The sequence below is a fragment of the Gambusia affinis genome, linkage group LG18 (genome assembly GCF_019740435.1).
Source record: "Gambusia affinis linkage group LG18, SWU_Gaff_1.0, whole genome shotgun sequence".
Classification (NCBI taxonomy): Eukaryota; Metazoa; Chordata; class Actinopteri; order Cyprinodontiformes; family Poeciliidae; genus Gambusia; species Gambusia affinis.
In genome coordinates this window covers 1,646,419-1,669,819 of record NC_057885.1, presented here as the reverse complement: position 1 = coordinate 1,669,819, position 23,401 = coordinate 1,646,419, and the positions used below count along the sequence as shown (strand labels likewise).

The 23,401-nt window shown below is 36.1% G+C and overlaps 1 protein-coding gene across 2 annotated transcripts in view; it reads left to right on the top strand.

Moving 5' to 3' along the window:
• Positions 1-2,993: 2,993 nt before the first annotated feature.
• pde5ab (phosphodiesterase 5A, cGMP-specific, b) overlaps positions 2,994-23,401 on the top strand; it is a 125,655-nt gene continuing 105,247 nt past the window's right edge. Inside the window, exon 1 of one of the 2 annotated variants that reach the window (XM_044097139.1) lies at positions 2,994-3,217. In XM_044097139.1, the coding sequence (XP_043953074.1) occupies positions 3,213-3,217 (5 nt within the window). In that variant the 5' untranslated portion in view covers positions 2,994-3,212. Of the gene's footprint in view, positions 3,218-20,189; positions 20,454-23,401 lie in introns of those variants that run through there. The other variant, XM_044097138.1, reaches the window with a different exon arrangement.

Genomic DNA, 23,401 nt, shown 5'->3' with positions numbered 1-23,401 from the left:
ATAAACTAAACAATTTCAAATATAAAAATGAATTACAAATTTTGGTTCTAAATTAACTTAAATATATTCTAACTAACTCTAGTTATAGTTAGTTATTAGATATAACTAACTATATGGGTGAATTATACCCACCACGGTCTGTTACATCTAGGCCTAGATTTCTGACCCAGCAGTTTTTACATTGCAGTGTCCTGACGACATCATTTAAAGCAAACCTGTCTTCACTCATGTATGCTCCTGTTGACACTTTTCATCCAGAGCAACAAGATCGACTTAAAATGTATTTCTGTGCAGTTCCAGCTTTTTTCTACTGCTTCTAAAACTCAACACTTTACTTTAAGCAATGCCCTTTGAAAATGCTTTAGTTTAGCATTAGTAAATGTTCAATTATTTGGTTATTGAAAACATTATTCAAACCGACTACACAGCTATATGCATAATGTAAAGCAGAATTGGAAAACAAACATGTCCTATTCTTTTTTTATGGTTGTTCTGACATGGAAACATGAAGCAATGATTAGCAAGGATATTGAAAATAAATATTTTTTTTATTTCTTATATATTACCAAAAATACATAGTTTTGGTAAAAGAAAAACATAGATGTGGTTCAGGAGTTTCTGCTTTACTGTGTCTCAACAAAAGTTATTTTATAAAAAAGAAAAATGGGAGCCTGAGATAAAATATCTGATTGGCATTTCCTTTCATAGGTTTTTGAATCCATGAACCCTCTGTGACCTTTTGAAGCAGGTGCTGTTTGCTGTGCTTTAATCTACTGCTATCAAAGACAGAGTACTGCAGGTGGTCACTCTCTGAACAAGAACACCTGCCAAATATACAAAAGCTGGGGTGGTTGTATTTGAAACGTGAAGTGTGCAAACACAAACTCACTATCACTAAATTTTACTTCAAACAAAACAACATCCAACCACATAGATGTTATTTCAATAACAAAGCTAGTTATGATAATGTTCAGCATTGGTCATTGGTATGTATGTTTGTATCAGTGTGTGAAGCTAGGCTAACCTCCAAGCAAACTAGCAGATGATGCCAAAAGGATGACAAACAAAATGGAGGCAACTTAGAATAAGACGATGGCTACTAAAGTGGCAAAAAATTAACCTGATCTTGTGAAGTTAATGGAGTATTGAAGAATGCAGTTTTGTTGTATCGACTGCTTCATCCCTCCAGTCAAATGGTAATGCTGCACACAGCTAAAGGACCTTACCAAGCTCCGCCCACAACCGACCCACCTGACCACGTCTCACAAGCAAAGCCTTGCGGCACATTGTTTCTATGTAAACATGACTTGATTAGTGCTTCATTTCTACGGGATTTTCACAATCAGCGCTTCCCTGAACACAGCGATGGTCGATTGACTAACTGTACTTGGTGCTAGAGAGGCTAACACGAGGAACAGTTTAGTCCAAAGCCTTTTCTGCTAAAATAAAATCTTTAGTGTATGTCAGATACAGTACACGTTGCATATTGATCTATTTAGCAAATGTCTGTGTAGCAGACAGGCTTCAAGGTGTAGAAGTTGTATCAGTGCTGCTTTATGCTGTACTTAGCTAACAGGAAGCGTGTTTGGCCACACACCTGACCATTGTCAAGAAATCTGGTATGTGAGTGTGAGATCTGTCCAGGTTCATGCAGAAAAACGGATCATAAAAAGCCTTGTGTGTTGATTAATAATGATTTCTTAAGGTGTAATCTCTGTGTTTAGTATGTTCTTTGTAACGATGAACCAAAATCAAATAATCTATGGTTGTTGATGAATTGATGTTTTAAATGCATATAAAATAACATTTACATTTATACGGTTAAATGAAGTGTGGAATCAAAAGAGGAAAAATAAGACCTGAAATGTGAATGCAAGTGCTGGATGGAACAGGATGTGGTTAGAAGCGCAGCTGCATGCTACCAAACGCCCTCATTTCTTAAGCAGCTTTTGTCACTAGAAACGGCATGCTGCCACGGATTCTCAAGTTTCTAAAATAGGAACGAAATGTCATAAGTCAAGAAAATGTCAACAAGGGTAACAATGGTAGTAACAAACACCATGTAGAATGGGCATCAGCCAATGAAACTTTCTTTAGTTCAGCTGCTTTTAAGTGATCAAATATTAATAACAAAATATAAGAAATTATTAAAAATTATAATATGCCCAAAGCACATAACATTCACACAAATAACCTCACAGATCTGATGTACAATTTCTTGGAAAATTTTCTTGCCTGTCATCTTTGGTACAGTGTGAGCTTCTAAGGCAAAAATTTCTAAAAAATTTCTTGAGTAGCGCATTGAATTTGACTACCTCCACCACTATAACACAGTTTATTGGTTTGCTCTACATTCGCATGGAAGAGGAGCCAGCGTCATGTCAATTGACAATTTTTTATAGTTCAGTTTACACCAAATATACCGTTATATACATTAATGCATACCGTGGAAAACATCTTAACACTACCAGATATGCTAACATCCATGGTTGCCCTCATCTCCACCTCTGGGGATACAGCCAATCAGCGCCAAACAAAATGAATGAGGCTTCTGGATTGGCTGCTTTGCAAACAGCAGCCAATATTTTGTCAAGTAGCGTTGCGCCAAAATACTTCAGTATCCCAAGCTGCATTTTCTTTCACATATTTTGGATATAATCTTTGAAAATTTCACAAATTGGCAAATAATCCTTAAGTGTCTTGGGAGTTACATTCTACAGACAAATCTACGAATAAACAGAAATCTACAGTCCTTGGTCATCCTACAATTTCTCGGGACTATTGGTATAGCTGCTCCCCTATATCACACAATAACAGATATTTTGTACAATTTATTGTTGTGTGTCACTAATTAGATTTGGTTTTTGAAATCGTTAGCTCCTGAGGAGAAGGGGAGGAGAGGGTCTGAGAGTGGCCAGCCTCCCTGGAGGCCAGCAGTCTCCCAGCTACGAAGGAGAAGGAGGAGGAGAGATGAGGGAAAAGCACAGATTATTGAAGGGAACTGAGGTATAACCACAGAGACTGAGAGGCTCCCAGCATGAAACTGGTTCTAATAGTCATGCCACCTCTGCCTACCTGAAGCACATTTAAATTAATTAGAAAACATTGTGAAGTTCCAGATAAGGAAGCAACTAAAGTGAGAGAAAATAGTGAGGAGACCTCTCAGGAGGAAAACCCCTTTGGTAGAGCCATGAGGACTTCTGTCCACTGCCATGGGGTGAGTATGATGCTGAACAGAACATGGAGGCAGCAGCTGGCTTCAGCAAACCACAATTGCATTTATAGAACCATAAGAACCATTTATAGAACACACACCCCAACACCCTGTTGGGGTGTGTGTGTGTGTGTGTGTGTGTGTGTGTGTGTGTGAGAGTGTGTGTGTGGTTTAGGGAAAACAAGGAAAGGACACCGTTTTTAAGGAAGACAAAGCTACGAAGGAGAAGGAGGAGAAGAGAGCACCAGAAAAAGTTATGTTAGTGAAGTCTTTCTAACTTCATGATGGAAGGGCTGGATCATTGCAGTGTACCGTAATCTTTTCTGGGCAAGACTTACTTATCATTAGAGGATAAAACTGCTGCATCTCAACCATAGTTGCTAAACTCAACTTTAGGTTTCAGCAAACATTCTGAGTAACTTTTCAATCTCAGCTCCACAGAGTTACTTCATGAGTATCAGATGTGTTTTTCTGATTTTTATTCTCCAAACATTTTCATGTTTGGAGAATAAAAATTAATTAAAAGAATATGTTTTCCTTTTTATTTCACAAAGGTACTGTACTTAGATGATCTGTCACATAAAACCGTAGTAAAATAAATGTCAATAACCACATCCTGTCCAAAAAAGAAACAAAAATGCAAGAAGAATGCAGGTCATACAGGCCTGCATTTCATAATACTTCCCACGAAGTCATGGGACATGTAGGCTGGGTTATAGAACTTGAAAGCCAGCAAATCATCCCGTTTGCCCAGATTCCTCCCAATTTAGAAGTAGTTTACACAGTGGACCTCATTTTTGACTTTTGGATTTGAATGTTTTTTTAAGTACTGCTTTCTGTCTACTGTTCCTCGTGCTTTCAGTTTCTTTCTCATGTCACATTCTCCATCTCTCTCTCAAATTATTTGTTCACAAATAGTAAACTGCTGTTCTTCACATATTTCCCTTGTGAGCTCAGAATTCTGAACATTGTTTTCCTTTTTTGCTTCTAAAACTCATCAGCTGTATTGGCTTATTGCAGAGCTTTGGAGAGGTTGCCTCGGGTCACTCCAGCATGAGGATGAGTCTGCTGTGACTATATAAGGCCTCTGTATGCTCTGCTGCTAGGCCTGCAATTTGGTCTCTTTAATAGTGGAAATATGTCAAGAGGCCTTTTTGCTTTGTTTATAACCACATGGGATCAGAGATGTTTATCTACTGACTGTGTTTTAAAGGTTGAGGAAATTGGATGAAAAGGAGCACATTGGGCTGTTTTTAGTCTTGGTTTTGATGAGGGTAAGGTGAAGGAATTAAAGGTCTGAAGGCAAAAGAGGGAAAAAGTTTTTACTGCTAAGCTTCTAGCAACTGACATCCCATAAGTTATGGAATGTCGACAGTTTTATTTTAAGCTGCCTTTTTTTGGACATCTTAATAGCGTTCTTGGGGTTCACTGCCAGGAGCATCTATCTGACAATGAATCGATTGGTGCAGGAACCAGATGGGGGAGGGGCAGGGGGCAGGAACCAGATGGGGGAGGGGCAGGGGGCAGGAACCAGATGGGGGAGGGGCTGGGGGCAGGAACCAGATGGGGGAGGGCTGTGTGGAACCAGATAGGGGAGGGGCAGGGGGCAGGGCTGGAAGAGCAGAAGAGTGATACTGAAGGGTTTCAGAGTGGGCTCTAGTGTCACTTATACGAAAGTAGGCTGACAGGAAAGGAGGAAGTAGAGGGGGAAGACATGCAAACATTGTCGGGTCCGGGAGTTGAACCCACGACAGCCTTGTCGTGGACTCAAGGCCTCCAAACATGGGTCGCGCCATCCCATACCCCACCGCGGCACACCCATTTTTGTCCTTATAAGCAAGCCTGATTCCAGTCTTCCTCATCCATATCTTCAAGAGTATCTCTTCTCCTAGCGTCTAACTTATATATTGTTGAGTCCTTAGAGGAAAGAGTCAACAAATCATAGAACACAGAAAGAAAACTTCTCCTTTTTAAGTCCCCAACGCAGACCTCTTCTATTTTTGTAAAGGGTGGAATGTCAACTATTCGTTTCAGTTTTGATGACATATAGTTTTTCAATTGTAAGTATTTTATAAAAATGTTTTGGGGGGTATTAAATACTTCTTACATAAATGATGTAAGAAGTGTTTAGAAGTATTCATGCTGTTAATTGTTCTTTCCACTTGCATCCATTTTATCCTCCAAGCCAATAATTTACCGGCCTTTTCTCCTTGATCATAAAATGCTTGTTTAGTCCACATTAAGTTTTTGCCACTTTCTCTGTTGTTAATTTATCATATCTGGTTCTTAAAACATTAAGTTTGTGTAATTTTGTATGATCATTGCTCTGATAAAGTTCTGCTTTGGTGGATTTAATTTGTCTCTAATGATTTTAATTCTTGGTTATATTGTTTATTTTATTACTGCTATAGCTGATGATTTCTCCTCTAATATAAGCTTTAAAAACCTTCCCATCTAATACTAGCTGTTGTTTTATCTTTATTCATTTCAAAATATTTGTCAATGCAAGTTTCTATAAATGTAACAAATTTTGAATCTTTTAGCAGAAGTGTCTGCATCCTCCATCGTTTCACCCTTGATCAATCTTATTTACTTTAATTTCCAGGGACACTGCAGCATGATCACTAATTACAATACTGTTATACCAGCAGTTCTCCACGTGAGGCAATAACTCCACGGAGATGAGAAAAATAATCAATATGAATGGGATTGGTGTGAGCTTGAATAACATGAAAATTCCCTGCTATTTGGGTTCCTTGTTCTCCATACTTCATATTTTCCTGGTTTGTGTATGACTGGTATCAATTTGAGTAGATTTATCCAGACTTGGGTTTAGGGTGCAGTTGAAGTCCCCTTCTATAATATAAAAGTCCCTCCAGGGTTGACAAGGTTAAGAATAAATTTTCATAAAAGGATGGGTTATCATTGTTAGGTCCATAAATATTTATCAAATTTAGTTTTAAAGTTGAGATGTGTCCCTGCACAATAATATATCTCCCATACAGGTCTTATAGTTTGAAATGGTATTGACTTATGTATAAGAATAATAACTCTGGTGTGACTGATAAAGGAAGAGCGTGATACACCTGACCCTGCCATCTTTTGGTTATCCGATGTATTTCTGGATCAATAAATGAGATTCTTGTAGAAAAATTATTTTAGATTTCAAATATTTTAATTGGTCTAATACTTGTTTCAATTTAGTTAGCTTTCTTATTCCTCCGACATTCCAGCTTGTAATTTTGATATTCAAAATATTTCCTTTGGTTGTCTTCTCCATATCAGATTATTTAATTTGCCGTTAAACTAAAATAAAGTAAGTAAAGATAGTACTGAAAATGCAGGTTTGTACATACTTTCACACATTCACCCATACAAAATACAGAACTAGTCGTGAACAAACCTCAACAGAACTTTTGCATTCCCTTGTCTGAAATGCCTCCCCCTCCCCTTCAACCAAGTATCTGGAGGATGTTGATTCACACTACTGAGGAGCAGCCAGTCAGCATGACCTCACCAAAACTCCATACAGTAGACAGTGTCTAACTATAGAAATAAAATAATACTGTAGGAGCTATTTATCTACTTTCAGTTAAATCTTAGAATTTATATTATTTAGTTCATTTTTATTTGCTTATTTTCTAGTTGATTTATAATTAGCATGTTTAATTTGTTATTTTTAAATATGTTTTTTGGCAAGTAATTAACTTAATTAGTTAATTAATTTCAATTTGGGACGTGGGTGTGTCACAGTAGGTTTCAGGTAGGTCATTATGCACTGGGTGGTCATATGGTTTTTTACCAGTCAGTCCCAGTTATGTCAGTTGTCAGTCAGTCAATCAGTGAGAGAACAGGTGCAGGAGTCAGAACAGGAGAAATAGTATCCTGTGAAACCTGTGACTTGTTTTTATCTGGAAAATTGAATAAACTAACGAAAGAACTGCATTTTGACCCTTTTTGATCTTTTGGACTACGTTAGCCAGGACCCACAGTGTATTGAATTTACCTTTTGTTTTGATTACGTTTAAGTCTCAAGTAGTGTTTTTATTTATTTTTTTTTTATTTCTGAATTTGAGTTTTTGGACAAATAGTCACTACAAGCACCATTAGCCCTTGATAGAACGGTAATAACTTATTTAAGGCTTAACTTTTAGCATTAATTCCAGAACAGTTCAAATTAGGCTTAGAATACGTGAGCATATAAGAGCAACCAGCTATGTTTATATGAACTGCCCATTAACATAGAACTAATCCTGCTGATGTTCCTGTCATTAATCAGTTCTATTGGAGCAGGAATAGCCACATAGAATGTTTTATCAGTTTACCTGTTTCTTTACCAGCTTGTCTTTCATGACTCACTAATCAAAAGCATCCATTGTATTTGTTTTGGAAGAGTCTTGTAAAATTTTTCAGCTTCTTGAGGTGTTGAGAAGAGATGGATCTTTCAACCGTGGGGGAGGATCCGAAGTTTGCAGGGGTTGTGTTGGAATCCGCGGAATGCAGCGATGTCAACAAACAGCTTCACCACCGGTTGAAACCCGCGTCTGATCCGTACCGTCTCTGCAGATAGATCCTGTGCAAACGTGATTTTGGCCCCATCTTGTATAATATCTCTTTTCCTTGCCTCTTGGTACACAAATTTCTTCTCTGGGAACTTTAAGAAGCGAATCAGAACCTCTCTGCCCTGGTTTGGTTTCCATGCAGGTTTAAATTTAAATGCAAGCTAAGTCTGGACTATCTGGACTGACAAGAGGCTGTTTGTATAAAGACTGTTTGAATTTATGTCACTAATAAATATATTGTTTTACTGTGTAATTGTAAAAAGAGCAGTGAGACAGGAAAAATTGACAGACTCCCTGGAATGATGCTAACTAGCTTGTTACTGTAAACAGTGTTGCTCACCTTTTCAACTGGGACAGGAAGGAGGGATTATTCTGATATTAGGGTTAGAGCTGCTGCAGACTGACACATCTGTTAAGTGTGGTAAAAGGTACAGGTACAACTTAAATATATGAATATGTTGGTAGATATTTTTCTCTCCTTTAAATGCTAGGGAAATGGAGGCAAACAGTCTGCAGCTAAGCTAACTATCCTAAATCTCACACAGTCTAACCACCTCTCTTGGAGAAAAACTGGGCTACAAATTGACACTTTTGTCCTTTTTCTCTCTCTCCTTTTGAAAACCTAACTATCTTCTTCTTCTTCTTCTTCTTCTTCTTCTTCTTCTTCTTCTTCTTCTTCTTCTTCTTCTTCTTCTTCTTCTTCTTCTTGATTTTATTGGCGGTTGGCAACAAACTTTAAGCAGCATTACCGCCACCTACTGGTATGGAGTGTGGTTCGAAATGGACTATCAACTTATATAAGTATTTGTATCTTCCTACCTTTAATATATAATTTAACTAAATGAATTTCCTATTTATATATACCTACATACTCTCATCCATTTTTATATATATCTTTATAATCCACCCCCCTAGATCATGCACCCATTCACACACACACCTATTTTAATCATATTCTTTGAAATAATTTAGTTTTCTTTAAATATTTAATAATTATTTGTATATGTTTACTCCCCGAATTCTTCCTCAAAATATCTATCAAATTAATCTTTTCCTTAATACATTCAAACTCTCCTTTCATACACCTTCTTTCTCTTTCATACTTATGGCATTCTAACATAACATGTTCTATCGTTTCATATCTGTCACAATAATCACATTTTCCATTATTATGCGTTTGTATTTTAAAAAGTGTATAATTAAGACCTGTATGCCCTAATCTTAATCTTGTTATCACCCTTCCCTCCTTTCTATTTCTTCTTTCATTTCTTTTCTCTCCTACTATCTTCTGAATTTTATAAAACCATCTTCCTGTTTTTTCTTCATCCCACCTTTTTTTCCATTTTTCCATCAGTTTTTCTTTAACTATACTCTTTCCCTCAGATTTACTTGTTTTAACTTTAAAACTAATATTATTATGAATTGCCCTTTTTGCCATATTATCTGCCCTCTCGTTTCCTTCTACCCCTATGTGCGCTGGAATCCATACAAATACAACTACCAGCCCCATATTCTGTATTCTATACAATGTATAAAATATTTCTAATAAAATGTCCATCCTACTATCTGATTGAAAATTTTTTAGACTTAATAATGTTGAGCTTGAATCTGAACATATCACTGTTTTTAATGGTTTTATTTCTTCCACCCATTGCAAGGCTAACAATATTGCCAACATTTCTCCTGTGTATACTGATAACCCATCTGTGCTCCGTTTTCCAATTTTTACATCGAATTCTGGCACCACAAAAGCTACTCCTATCTTCCCATTTATTTTTGACGCATCTGTATAAATTTGAATATATTTATAATATTTGTTTATATGTATCTGTACTGAATATCTATCTACCGTGTATGATTTATCTTGTTTCTTTTCTATTATTGACCTGTCTACATTTGCTTCTGGTAAAATCCATGGCGGTATCAAACCTAACTATCATGTTTCTTAGCAGCATAGTAACTGCCACAGTCATTATTGTTTTCTTCTTCTTCTTCTTCTTTTTTATGGCGGTTGGCAAGCAACTTTTAGATGTGCATTACCGCCATCTACTGGAATGGAGTGTGGATCGGGACGCTAACTATATACACCCCCTCAAAACAAAAAACAAAACAACACAAAAAAACGTATATCTTTTCTAGCAATTTTGTTTTCTTAAGGTAATTAATTAAATAACTTATATCTTCAGAAGTAGAAATTTTTCCCAAAATATCTTGTAAATTTAACTGTAATTTATTTTCTTGTAACCGACTAATTTCCTTCTCTCAACAGAATATTTGGTACAGAAAAACAAAACATGTTTTACCGTCTCTTCTTGACAACAAAAATCACAACTTCCAGTTCGATGTTTTCCTATTTTAAATAAATTACTGTTTAACCTTGTATGTCCAAAACGTAACCTAGATATAACTGTTTCCTCTTTTCTATTTCGTCCTGTTCTCCTCATTGCACCAACTTTTCTTTGAATACTGTACAGCCATCTACCAGGTCTATCTTCCTCCCACTGTCTCTGCCATTTTTCCTTAACCTTTTGTTTAATAATAGATTTGATTTCTTCTTTACTTAATGGAACTAATATATCAATATCACTATATTTTGAAGCTTGTTTTGCATATTTATCAGCCAAAACATTCCCTCTTATTCCTTTATGTGACGGTATCCATGAAAATATAACTAATAAACCCATTGCTTGAATTCTATAAATTATTAACTGAATTTCTAATAAAAGATCTGGTCTACTAATAGCATGATTATTTTTCAATGAATATAATGAAGAACTAGAATCAGAGCATACTATGCTTCTTAATGGACGGACTTCCTCAATCCATCCTAAAGCTAAAATAATTCCCATCATCTCTCTGGTATAAACTGATACTCCATCAGTAATTCTTTTACATTTTTAACTCTGAATTCTGGAACAATGAAAGATACCCCATTACTGCTACTTGAGTTTTTAGATGCATCTGTAAAAACTTGGACATATCCATAGTACTTATTATCTAAATATGATTGGACCAAATATGGATCTGAAATGTTTTCTCCTTTCCTTTTCTCCAACAAAGTTAAATCAACAACATTATTATGAAATAGACGGATAAACTGGCGAAAGAGGAACTGTTTGACTAATATTTATATCAGATAAACCAAAATCTTTTATAATATTTTCTATCTCCCATCCAACAGAATTTAATTTCTTCTTTTCTTTTTCCCAACTAGATTTTAAAATTTCTTGACATGGATGATTTCCATCATGGCCCTTTAAATTACACCAATAATTGGTCTTTAACTGTAATCTTCTAAGATTAAATGGCATCCCTCCCATTTCTATTAGCAAAGCTGAAGTTGGAGTTGTTCTAACTGCTCCTGTACATAACCTCAAGGCTTGATACTGAATACATTTTAATTTTTTTAATTGTGTTTCTGATGCTGATCCAAATACAATACTTCCATAATCAAATACAGACCTTATTAACCCAGTATATATTGATTTCAATGCCTTCCTCTCAGCACCCCATTCACTTCCCACCAAACACCTCATTACATTTAAAACTCTCTTACACTTATTCATTACTTTTTGAATATGATTTTTCCAAATGAGTTTTTCATCCAACCATAAACCCAAAAACTTAAATTTCCTTACCATTTCTTATTCATGATTATTTGCAGTTTTAAATTTTCAGTTACTTTCTTCCTTGTAAAAAATAAAGTCTTTGTTTTGTCTATAGAAATTTTAAATCCCCATTTAAATGACCAGTCTTCTATAATATTAATTGCTTCTTGTATCTTTTTAACAATGAACTTTAAATTTTTCCCCCTCTTCCATATTGCTCCATCATCAGCAAATAAAGAAAACCCCATTCCACTCTCCAAATTGTCAAACATATCATTAATCATAATAGAAAAAAACAAAGGACTCACTATACTTCCCTGAGGTGTACCATTCTCAACAAAAAACTTTTCTGTTCAATTGTTGTCCTATTCTTACTTGTATTGATCTATCTTGTAAAAAATCTTTTATCCAATAAAACATTGATCCATTAATTCCCATTTTTTTCAATTTAATTAAAAGTCCATCTTTCCACATCATATCATAAGCTTTCTCTATATCAAAGAAAACAGCCACCACACTCTCCTTATTAACTTGCCCTTTTCTGATTTCATGTTCTAGACAAAGTAAAGGATCCATAGTGCTTCTCCCTTTTCTAAATCCACTTTGACATTTTGATAAATATCCCCTCTTTTCAACAAAGTAGCTCAATCTTTCATTTACCATTCTCTCCATCATTTTACAAATATGAGAAGTTAAAGCAATGGGTCTGTAACTTTCTGGATTTGATTGATCTTTACCTGGCTTTAAGATTGGAACTATGATTGCTTCTTTCCATGCCAGAGGTAAAATACCCACTTCCCATATCTTATTATAGAATTCCAATAAAACCTTCTTAGATGAATTGCTAAGCTTATTAACCATAATATAAGAAATATTATCTTTTCCTGGAGATGAATTTTTTGATTTTCCTAAGGCATTGTTTAATTCAAATAAAGAAAAAGGACTATTCAATAAATCATTATTTCTTACATTTTCTTCTAATAAATTTACATTTTCATTAATTGTACAAGTTCTTCTGCGGTTTTCTTCTGCGCTTAAATTATTACAACTATGAACTTTAACAAATTTTTTAACTAACATATTTGCTTTCTCCTCCTCAGTCACAGCAATAACATTTCCATCTTTCAGAACTGGATATCCATATTCACTTCTAATTCCATTCATTCTCTTTATCATTCCCCAGACTTTTGAAATCTTTGTTTCCCTACCTACAGAATCACAAAAATTACTCCAATAAACCTTTTTTGCATTTTTCATTGTTCTTTTAACCAGAGCTTGTGACCTTTTATATTCAATAAAATTCTGAAAATTCTGATTTCTCTTTAACAATCTAAAAGCTTTATTTCGAGATTTAATTGCTCCATCACAGTCCTTCGTCCACCATAGTACAATTTTCTTCTTATATTTTCCTTTTTTCCTTTGGATTGTTTCCCGAGCGGCTCCTAAAATAGCATCACAAATAAAAGAATTTACCATCAACATCCAAATCTACATTAACTTTTTGCATCTCTTCATCATTTATTATTTTATATTTTTCCCAATCAACATTTCCAAATATCCATCTTTCTAAGGTCTCATTAACAATTTTTCCTATTTCTTTACCAATTTCAATAACTATAGGGTAGTGATCACTACCTATAGTTGATTCTCTTAATATTTTCCACTTACTAATCCCGGCCAAATTCTTTGAAACTAAAGTTAAATCTAACGCTGATTCTGATCCATTTCTAATATTAATTTTCATCCCTTCTCCATTATTAAGACAAACCAGATGTTTTCTATCCATTATTTCTTCCACCACTTCTCCATTTGCATCATTCCTATTACCCCACAAAGTACTATAAGCATTAAACAAATGAACTTTCTTCCTATATTTTTAAACATTTCCTCCATTTCATCTAAATCCAATTTTTTACACGGATTATAAAAATTTAATATTTTAATACTTTCTTTATTAATCAAATTTCCACAGATAACCATTCTAGTGAAGCTCCTTTTCCTAAAATCTATACTGTATTCCTTGTTTAATAAATATTACATCCTCCTCCTCCACTTTCTTGTTCCCTATCTCTTCTAATACTATTATACCCTCTTATGACAAAATCTAACTCTGGTTTAAGCCATGTTTCTTGAATACAAATAATATCTGGTTTATTTTCCAAATAGTTTAAATATCCTTAAATTTTGACCATTTACAACAAACTTCTTGCATTCCATTGTAAAATAAGCATTAAATTCTTCCTCCATCTTGCTTCCCATCTATTTCAAGCCTTTTATTTATCAACTCCCAACATAAATCCTTCACAGCTAAAAAATTTTCTGCACCTTTCACTATAATCTTGATTTTTTCAGTTTTCTGTTTCACTATTATTGTTTTCTACTGACTGCTGCTGAACACCATCATGTCGCCAAGCAGGAACGAACCATTTCATGCAGATCCAGGGGGGTGTTCAGGGCAAATATACATGTGTGCTTTTTAGTATAGAAGGTATTTAATTTTACTGATAAAAACAATTTAAAAAACACAACATAATTAATTTTGTAATTGACAGGGCCTCAATTTTCTTCTATTTCTAATAAGAAAAAAGAAAAACTATTTTGTGGAGGGCCCCCTGTCAGTCAGGGGCCCTTGGAATTGTCCTAACCTTCCCCCCTCTACATCCCTGACTAGGACAACTAGATAACAAGGTTCAAGTAGGCCAGTCACAAAAACAAATTTTGCTGAGTGATTAATTGTTTCAAAAATTATTGCGATAAAATAATATTGTTTGGAGACCTTATTACACTGATTTAATGGAAATGGCGTAATAATACATGCAATTTCCTGCCAAAGATAGATACACTTTATTTTCAAAAGAACACTTAACACTGGAACTGATAAAATTAACAAAACAACCAAAAAAATAAATAAAATGGATTCTCAGTTTCCATTAACAAAAATGTACTTGAATAAAAACTAAACAACATAAAACCAAAGTGTAAATAAATACTGCATTCAACTAAAAGAGTGCAGATTATTAAGTCTGTAAACCATATTGCCCTTCAGTAATCATTAGATTTAAATAGAGAAGATGGAACATCGACTACCTGATGCAATAGTTCACAATACACGATTGTTTTTGCCCCAATTTTCCCCTTCCGACAATCTTAGAACATTGATCGTTCTATGATTGTCACTTGCAATTTCAAAACCGATCATCCTGTAGTGTGTGTTATGGTACATGAATCTTACCACAGGGCCGCTTTCATTGGCTGATGCCCATTCTACATGGTCAGGTGTGTGGCGTCTCACAAACACGCTTCCTGTTAGCTAAGTACAGCATAAAGCAGCACTGATACAACTTCTACACCTTGAAGCCTGTCTGCTACACAGACATTAGCTAAATAGATCAATATGCAATGTGTACTGTATCTGACATACACTAAAGATTTTATTTTAGCAGAAAAGGCTTTGAACTAAACTGTTCCTCGTGTTAGCCTCTCTAGCACCAAGTACAGTTAGTCAATCGACCATCGCTGTGTTCAGGGAAGCGCTGATTAATAACGGAGAAATAAATATCAAACCTGGAAACTTGATATTGTAACGGACTGAATGTTATATATTTAACATAATCTATGCTGGTCTTGAGGGCGAGAGGCGGTTGCCACAGTAACAGATGTGCTTAAACCACAAAGACAGAGAGAGAATAAAAAGGTAGGAGTGGTTTTGAGTTGATCACCTGTTCAGGTTATTCAAAATTTAGACTTACTGTGTAAAACTTTCCAGCATAGACTTGTGTCACTTCCCCTTAGTGAAAAAGAATAAATAATTACATCAATACATTTTAAAGTATTTACTGACTACACTACAGTAGTGTTCAATACAATCTACATATTTAATTTACACTGTAATAATTTTATTGGCACACTTTATACCTAAAAGAATGATAGTTTTTAATGAGTTTTATTAACAGAATTGTTTGTGTAGGACCAAACATGTCTTCTTTTTTTCACTTTGTATATATTTTTAAGTGAAATATCTCAATCTGAAGTATTAGGGTATTAAGACAGATTATCTAATGAAATAAAAAAATATTTAGTTTGTTGAAATTCTTTCACGCAGTGTCTGTCAGAGTTGACAAATTATACTTTAACAAATATTTTTATCCTGAAAATGTAAGAAAAATATTTAGTTAATGTTTGACAATGACTGATTTAACAAAGTCGGTATTAAAAGATGAAATCTGAATTTAGATGTGTAAGGATCTGGGGTTGTGTGTGATTTCCAGTTAATTTAGTTCTTGTGCCGTTTTGGATGCCCATCATTGGTCCCAGCAGTCTTGTGTTTCCTTGATTATTTTTCTCTGTGTATTTATACTCACAGGTGTCTTAGTTTCCCTGCTGGAAAATATGAAACGATAGAGCATGTTATATTAGAATGTCATAAATATGAAAAAGAAAGTTTGAAAGTATTAAGGAAAAGGTAAATTTTTTAGATATTTTGAGGAAGAATTTGGGGAGTAAACATATACAAATAGTTATTTGATTTTTAAAGAAAACTAAATTATTTCATAGAATTTGATTTTAGTTGGTGTGTTTGTGAATGATATAGAGTTGCATATGTGTGTGTATAGGTAGGATATATTTTTATATACATATATATACATATGATAAATAGATAGACCATCACAAACCACATTCCATACCAGTAAGTGGGGGTAATGCTACTAACAGTTTGTTGCCAACTGCCAGTAAAACCAGTAAAGAAGAAGAAGTTTCCCTGCTGGACCCTTGTCATAGTATGTAGTTATCTGTATCTAGTACTCGTTGATTACCTGAGTTTCTTGACTTTTTTTCTTGTGAAACATCATTAAACTTATTATTTCCACTTCGTCCTGGGTCTGATCGCCGCCCCAATCCTCATTTAAAAACCACCTCATGACCAGATGTGTGTGATGTAATTAGAGTCCAACTGTTCTGTTTCTGGGCTCAGAGCTTTGTTAGAGAACCTTAGATAACAGACAGCACCATGAAGCCAAAGGAATACAACAGATAGAACAGGGAGTAAGATGTGGGTCAGAAGTCAAACACAAATGCTGACCAGACCTTTGAATTTGCTATTTCTACAACTGTTGAAAACTAAGGATCATATATCTTCCACTAGGTCACATCCAATCACAGTGGAATGCATGGAAATTCCTGAAAAGTGAAAATGACAAAAGAACCAGAAGAGCTAATTACAGATAAGCAGATGCAGCTGGGAAAGAGAGCGGGAAGGAACAAATGTGTCATGAGTTGATGGTGAGGCAGAAGACCCAGGATGAGATGAATAAGATGGTTTAATGATGAAAAAGTCCAGAAATCCAAAAACATACAAAGTCGAGGCAGCACAAAGGAGCAGATGTAGAAGCTCCCAGATAGTGACAACAGGTTCTGGACAAACACGACAAGGAACAAAGAACACAGGTGGGGTTAAATACACAGAGGGTAATCAAGAAGACAAGAAACACCTGGGAACAATCAAGGGGAGACAAGACAACACAGAGACACAGAAACTCAAAATAAACACAGAAGAGGAACAGATCCTGACAAAATGAGGAAATGAATAATAGTTGGTTTGGGGAGTAGAATGATAGACTGATGTAAGGTGGAAAAAACCGAAACAAAGAAATGGGAATTAATTCATTAGATTAATTCATTAGAATTAATCTAATGAAGCAAATCCAAAACACAAATATTGAGAAAAACTTAACCAACACAAGGTTTAAACTAAGAGGGCCAGATATAAAAAAAGAACAATGAAATTATTAAAATAGAAAATAACAAAATGTAATTGATCATAATCGCTATCAGGACTTGGGTTTCATACATAGAAGAGGACTATGATGAAGCAGCATCTTTCTCTCTCCCCTCTCTTTATCTCTGATAAGAACTCTGTTGTCTTTGTTTGGCTGTTTCTGCCAACAGAATAGGGTAGAACACTTGATGGGGTTTAGAGGGGGTGGGGAGGAATTTCCCCCAGGGAAACACCAGCCGCCATCTGTCGGTAAAGTGACACCATCAAGGGGACTCAAGTGTCCAGTCGGAGGACACTGGAAACCTGTGCAGTAAATACAAATTCAAACCTTATCACTAGAACCCTGACTTTCTATTTCTTGAGAAGAAATATATTTTGTTAACACATTTTATCGATATTTATTAAGGCAGCCGAGTGTTTGCATTTAGTTAAAAATGCAATGCAATGTAACAAAAGAAATCACTGAAAATATCAATAGATGGATGCCCCTTCCCTTATCACTGATTGGTAGGATCAACACCTACAAAATGAATATACTTCCAAAATATTGTATATTTTTCAGAATGTCCCCCTGCCACCTCCTGCCAACTGGTTTAATCATTTCAGGAAGTTAATTGTTGGGTTTTATGGCAAAATAAACGGCCCAGGGTTAGAATGTCGCTCTTACATTTACCTCACAATGAGGGAGGACTAAGGTGTCTGAATATGAAGTGGTATTACTGGACAGCCCAACTCAGGACTATTAGATATTACTTTAATGCCTCAATGGACAGAAATGGAATCTGAATCTGTAAGTCCACCTTTACTTTTATACATTTTTTCTGATTCAGTCCCAAGACTGTTGGGAAAAACGGTTAATCCTATTTTTAAAAACATGATTGAAATATGGCATGACATAAAGAAATTCACAAAAGAACCAATTATACTATCATAGTTTACTCCAATATGGTGAAACCAAGATTTTACTCCTGGAAGAGCAGATTCTGTATTTAAACAATGGGCCACAAAGGGAATAGTTAGAATTCATGATTTGAATCAAGCAAATTTGGCTAACATGATATCTTTTGAGGAACTCAGGTTTATTAAATATAAATAGAAAATACTTCTTTAAATACCTTCAGCTCAGAAGCTACATTAGGACAAAAAAACAATGATTTGACCAAGCCACCAAAGTCCCTGTTAGAAGAAATTGCTTTCAAAGATAGTGCAAGTAAAGGTGCGATTTCAGAATTCTATAACTTTGTGGTTTTGAATTCACCAGAGGACTCAACACTGAAACTGGACCTGGAAGTAAACCTGTCACTGGAGGATTGGCAGTCTGTCTGTACAAAGGCTCAGAAACAAACTGTTAACTCTCGCTTAAGGTTACTGCAGTACAAGTGGTTGATGTGAATCTATATTATACCAGTCAATTGAAATCGGTACAATCCTAATATACCAGATGTATGCACAAAATGTTTAGAAGAAAAAGGGACTTTGTTTCATTGTATCTGGGAATCTTTAGATGGACATGAATCCTGGCCAGGCAGTCACGTTTCTCAATTGCACTTCACCTTATTTGATTGAAGAAAACTTTTGGGTCCATCACAACGACAAATTGTGATGGGCTTATTTTTGTTATTTCAGACTTGGCTGTAGGATTATTTAACCCCTCATATGTCATGATAACACCACTGTCCTCATGTCTTTTGAAATACAATGTGTCAAAATTATGTCATTTCATACGTTTAGTGTATGGGACCCCCAAGAACTTTATTGTAACTTTCTTATGTAAAAATCAGAAAAGCTCCTAGGATTAATTCCAGGAATCTTCAACTGCATTCAATAATTCTCTGAAAATTTACAGATTTTCTGCATGTTATCATCCAACATAGCAAAAGAAAACAAGAAAAAATTATGCTTTGAAGTACCATCACAGAAACGTTATGTCTGTATAACATCAGCCTAATAAAAGATGACGAATTTTTTAAAAACTGTATTTAATATATGACCTTCATAAATCTTTTCCTGAGGGGAACATGTGGGAGCTTTAACTCTATGGAAAGATATTTAAAACATCTCAGATTTACCGCTGTGAGTTTTTTTCAAAGGAAAAAGAAGAACCAACTGACAACCAATTACTAACCTAATTTTATTTGGAAGCATCACATCTCTTAATGCCTGTCTTTCAAACAACTTTACACATTCGCAAGCGCACCCCCCCCACACACACCCACACATACATATATATAAGATACTATATGTAGTATCTTATTATTTTTGGGGTTTATTGTGAGGATTTTGTTTTGTGTCAATTTAGTTTCTGTGTTGTCTCGTCTGCCCTTGATTGCTCCCAGCTGTGTATTTATTTCCGTTTCCTGCTCCTTGTCGGATTCTTGTCTCTACTGTCGTATGTCCTCATTGTTTTCCTTTCGTGTACTGTTTACCAGTTGCTACCAGAGTCTGAGCTCCTTGCCTCTGCTCACCTGTGTTGCCTGGATTTCTGTACACTTCCTCATTAAAACCATCGTTATTGCATTAACCTGGTTCTACAGTTCTCCAGCTGTCAAACCCCCACCTTATGACATGTAAGACTTGCAGAGGATGTTGAACGCAACATGATCTTCTGATAGCAGTGTTGTATCCAGCATTTTTCGGGAGGATGGGTGGGTGGCTCATTTTGTCCGCCACTGGAGAGCAGTCTAGTGACACACCTGTCGATATTAAAGAAAGACACATTTTCTGAAAGCCCCACTTCTTGAAAATCATGTCATTTTGTTATAATTGTCTATCCCTGAAAAGAAAAAGATTTTGTCGCAGTTAAATTCGGCAGAAAGTTCTGCATGACAAGTCTGCAGACCGGCATGTATTTTCAGCCCTCACAACTTGCGTGTGCTTGAAAGTATTAGCTGATTTATAGACTCTGTTGCTGTAGGGGTTGTTGTTTGTACAGTCTCTCCGTCAGAGGGCTACTTGCTGCCCTCTGCCTCTCACCGTCGTGCTCTACTCAGCCCTCCCAGACTCGATTCAGCAACTAGGAAGCGCCGCGCGCAGTCTCAGCTACTGGCCCACCGTGCCTTCGGCCAGCGAACGGATTTGCGCTCGCGCCCCTAGTACTTTATCGCCCTGCGCGCTTTCAACCAGCCGCTCCGCGCGCAGATGTAAGACATCGGAGTTTTTCAGAAGGAGAAGACTTGCTATAGTTGTTACGGCTCCATGGAGGACCGCTGCTCCCCGGAAAATGAGAGGATGGAAGCGTGGCTGGACGACCACTTGGAGTTCACCCACTCATACTTTGTCAAGAAGGCATCAAGGTAAACATACGAAGCGCATGACAGAGTGGTCTCCTGTTCAGTGTGTGTGGGCTTCACTCTGACAATTCACCAGCCAATTCACAATCAGCTGCTCCTCTTAGTGATGCCTCCAGCACTGTAATCATTAACTTTTACTGCTGTTAGGGGCTGTTTTTCAGTGGTTAGTGTTGGATCGGTCCTTGGTGATAATTATACAAGCCTACATATGTGGGCCAATATCATAAATGAATGATATTTGTGTTATTGACACCAAAGAGCTGGAAAATCAGTCGGTTTACTTCTCGAACAGATCCGAGATCAGTCTTCCTGGAGACCTAAGAGCTACTGACTTTTAAATGCTTTTTATTGGCTTCAAGAGGTTTGCACACAGCAGGTTCTCTGCTGCTTTGACAAGTGGCATTTATTCCAGAGGTATTGATTCAGCCACACCTTCTATAGATGCATTAAGCTTTGTTTTGTTGGAAGAAAGGGAGTCTACCAGACTGAGTCTGATAAGATATTGTGATTTGATGCACTTAACTGACACAGACTTATGTTATAATTTCATTAATAGTATTTCAAACATTGCTGACATTTAGATTGACTGGATATTGGTACTTAATTATGATGCATGTTTTATGTCAATGATGTAAAAGTTTGATTAATGTGACATCACTGTTCAGACTGCAGCTTTGAAAACTATTGAAAATCTATCAGATTTAGTACCCCATATGAAAGTGACAGAGATTGGATCTTTTCTTTGGTTTAAAGCCAAAGCAAATAACTGTTCAGAAAACACCAAACCAAAAGGCAGCTGTTCAGGCTGCTGTAAAAAAGTGAGATTTGGGTCTTGTTTGGGGAAAAATATCGGATTTGGGTGCATTTGCCTCCTATGTACATATAGCCATAGTCACCCCACCCTCTCTAAACACACACATCGTTTTGCATGTACAGATGAGCCGAATATTATTTAAATTATGGGTGCACTTTTAAATTGACCCCCACTTAATTTCCTTAATTTTGGAAGAGCGGACGATACTTACACGAGAAATCCATCTTATCTACCAATCTCTACTTCCTCCTCAAAGCTCTGAAAATCAGCCACTGTCCCCATGTGCTCTGCTGTGAGTGAAGGCTGACTGACAGACCTGCCCACCAGGCCACTGTACCTGTGTGAATGACTGATAGATTGATCAGTGGGCAGATCTGCAAAGGAAGAGGTGACCTGCCATCCAAACTCAGTTCCACCAGTTCCATCTGGAGGAATGGGCCAGAACTCCAACCAGCTATTGGGAGAAGCTTCTGCAAGGAAACCCAAAATGTTTGACTCACATCATGCAGTTGCTACCAAATACTTAGGAGATGTATGTAAACTTCTAATTTTGAAGACATTAATCAACAAATTTCTGACATATTATTTTGCTCATTACTGTGGCATTAGTAAACAGAAATAATTTTGCTTGTCCTATCTGATCTCAAACAAGATAAGTTTGGTCTGATTTAACTTCAGGCAGTTATGGTAAAAAGGGTGGGCATGTCCCTTTATTCAGTGTATGTAAACTTCTGGTTTCAACTGGACCAGTAATTGGGATTTTTCCTTGTGTCTTTACTGTAAGTCATGAACATTTTTGTGTGAAGTCAGTGATATTCCTCAGTGATTTGTGTAAGAAGCCTGAATGAGGCAGGAAGTGGATGGCAGGATGACGTATGCATTATGACTTGTTAATGTCTGTTACATTAACACAATGAAATCGCATTTTAATGAAAGAACATTTACCTCTCTTTGGTCAGCCATTAACTAGGGGTCAGCATCCTCTGTAAAACTAGGTGCTACTTTAAGAATGCTGAGCATTATGAAGGGCTTCCCATTAAATACCAGGTTACAAAGTTGCACGTTTCGCATGATCCTGTCTCACAAAATGATTTTTCTCATCAAAGTTTGGTCATTATGAGTCCTGAATGTGACAGTGAATGCTTTGAGCTTATTGTCAAAAGTGTCTTCATTAAATGCCTCAGGAACGCCAGGAACATTTTAAAAGACTCACACCCTGGACACAATTTATTCCAACTGCTGCCATCTGGCTGCAGATACAGGAGCAATAAAACAAGGACAATCAGACTGAAGAACAGATTATACCTGGTAGCCATAAGGGCATGAAATGCCACCGAGTACCATTTATCACCCAATTTCTTCATAATCCATGTAATTTTATTGAATGACAAAGTTTATTATTATTATTATTATTATTATTATTATTATTATTATTATTATTATTATTATGAAATGGGCAGATTATGCACAAGAGTTGGTCCAGGTAACCCATGCAACAGCTCATGTCAGCGTCTGGAAACAGAGTGTCAGTAGATTCTCTTTGTGGCTCCATCTGAGCAACAGTTTGTTGCCTGGCTATTGCTATGCACAATGTGGAAGCTTACCTTAAACATGACGAGGCTTGCCGTTTCTTGCTGATATTTAATGTCAGAACTTGTTAGGATAATAGTTTTGATGACATTAAATGCTAGTCTACAACTAGCTAAGGGCTCAGTCTGACAAAAGCGGGCTTCCATTTTGTGCCATCGGTCCTTCTGACCAACACCTGCAGACAAGGCACATTTCGCCCCACAACATGGCACCCTGGGATAGGGGTGGTATATGGATGACATGCCACCCACATCAGAAACTGCCACTGCAGTCAAGCATGCCAGCAGCTGTTTATATTTAGGAAATAGGTTCTATATCATGTCCAAGCTGCATTTGTGTTTTTTAACTGGATTTGCATAATAAAGTTGAAAATCTGTGCAGTGTCAACAGCTTCTCTGTTCCTGTAATTTCCTCTTTTGTTGTCAAAGTTCTTTAATATCTACCTTAGCCAAGCCCTTCAAAGGAAATTCTCTGAATATTTCTTCATATTAGTTAGGTATAAAGATTTCTTGGAAGAGTTTCATTTGAATTAAATGTGCAAATACAC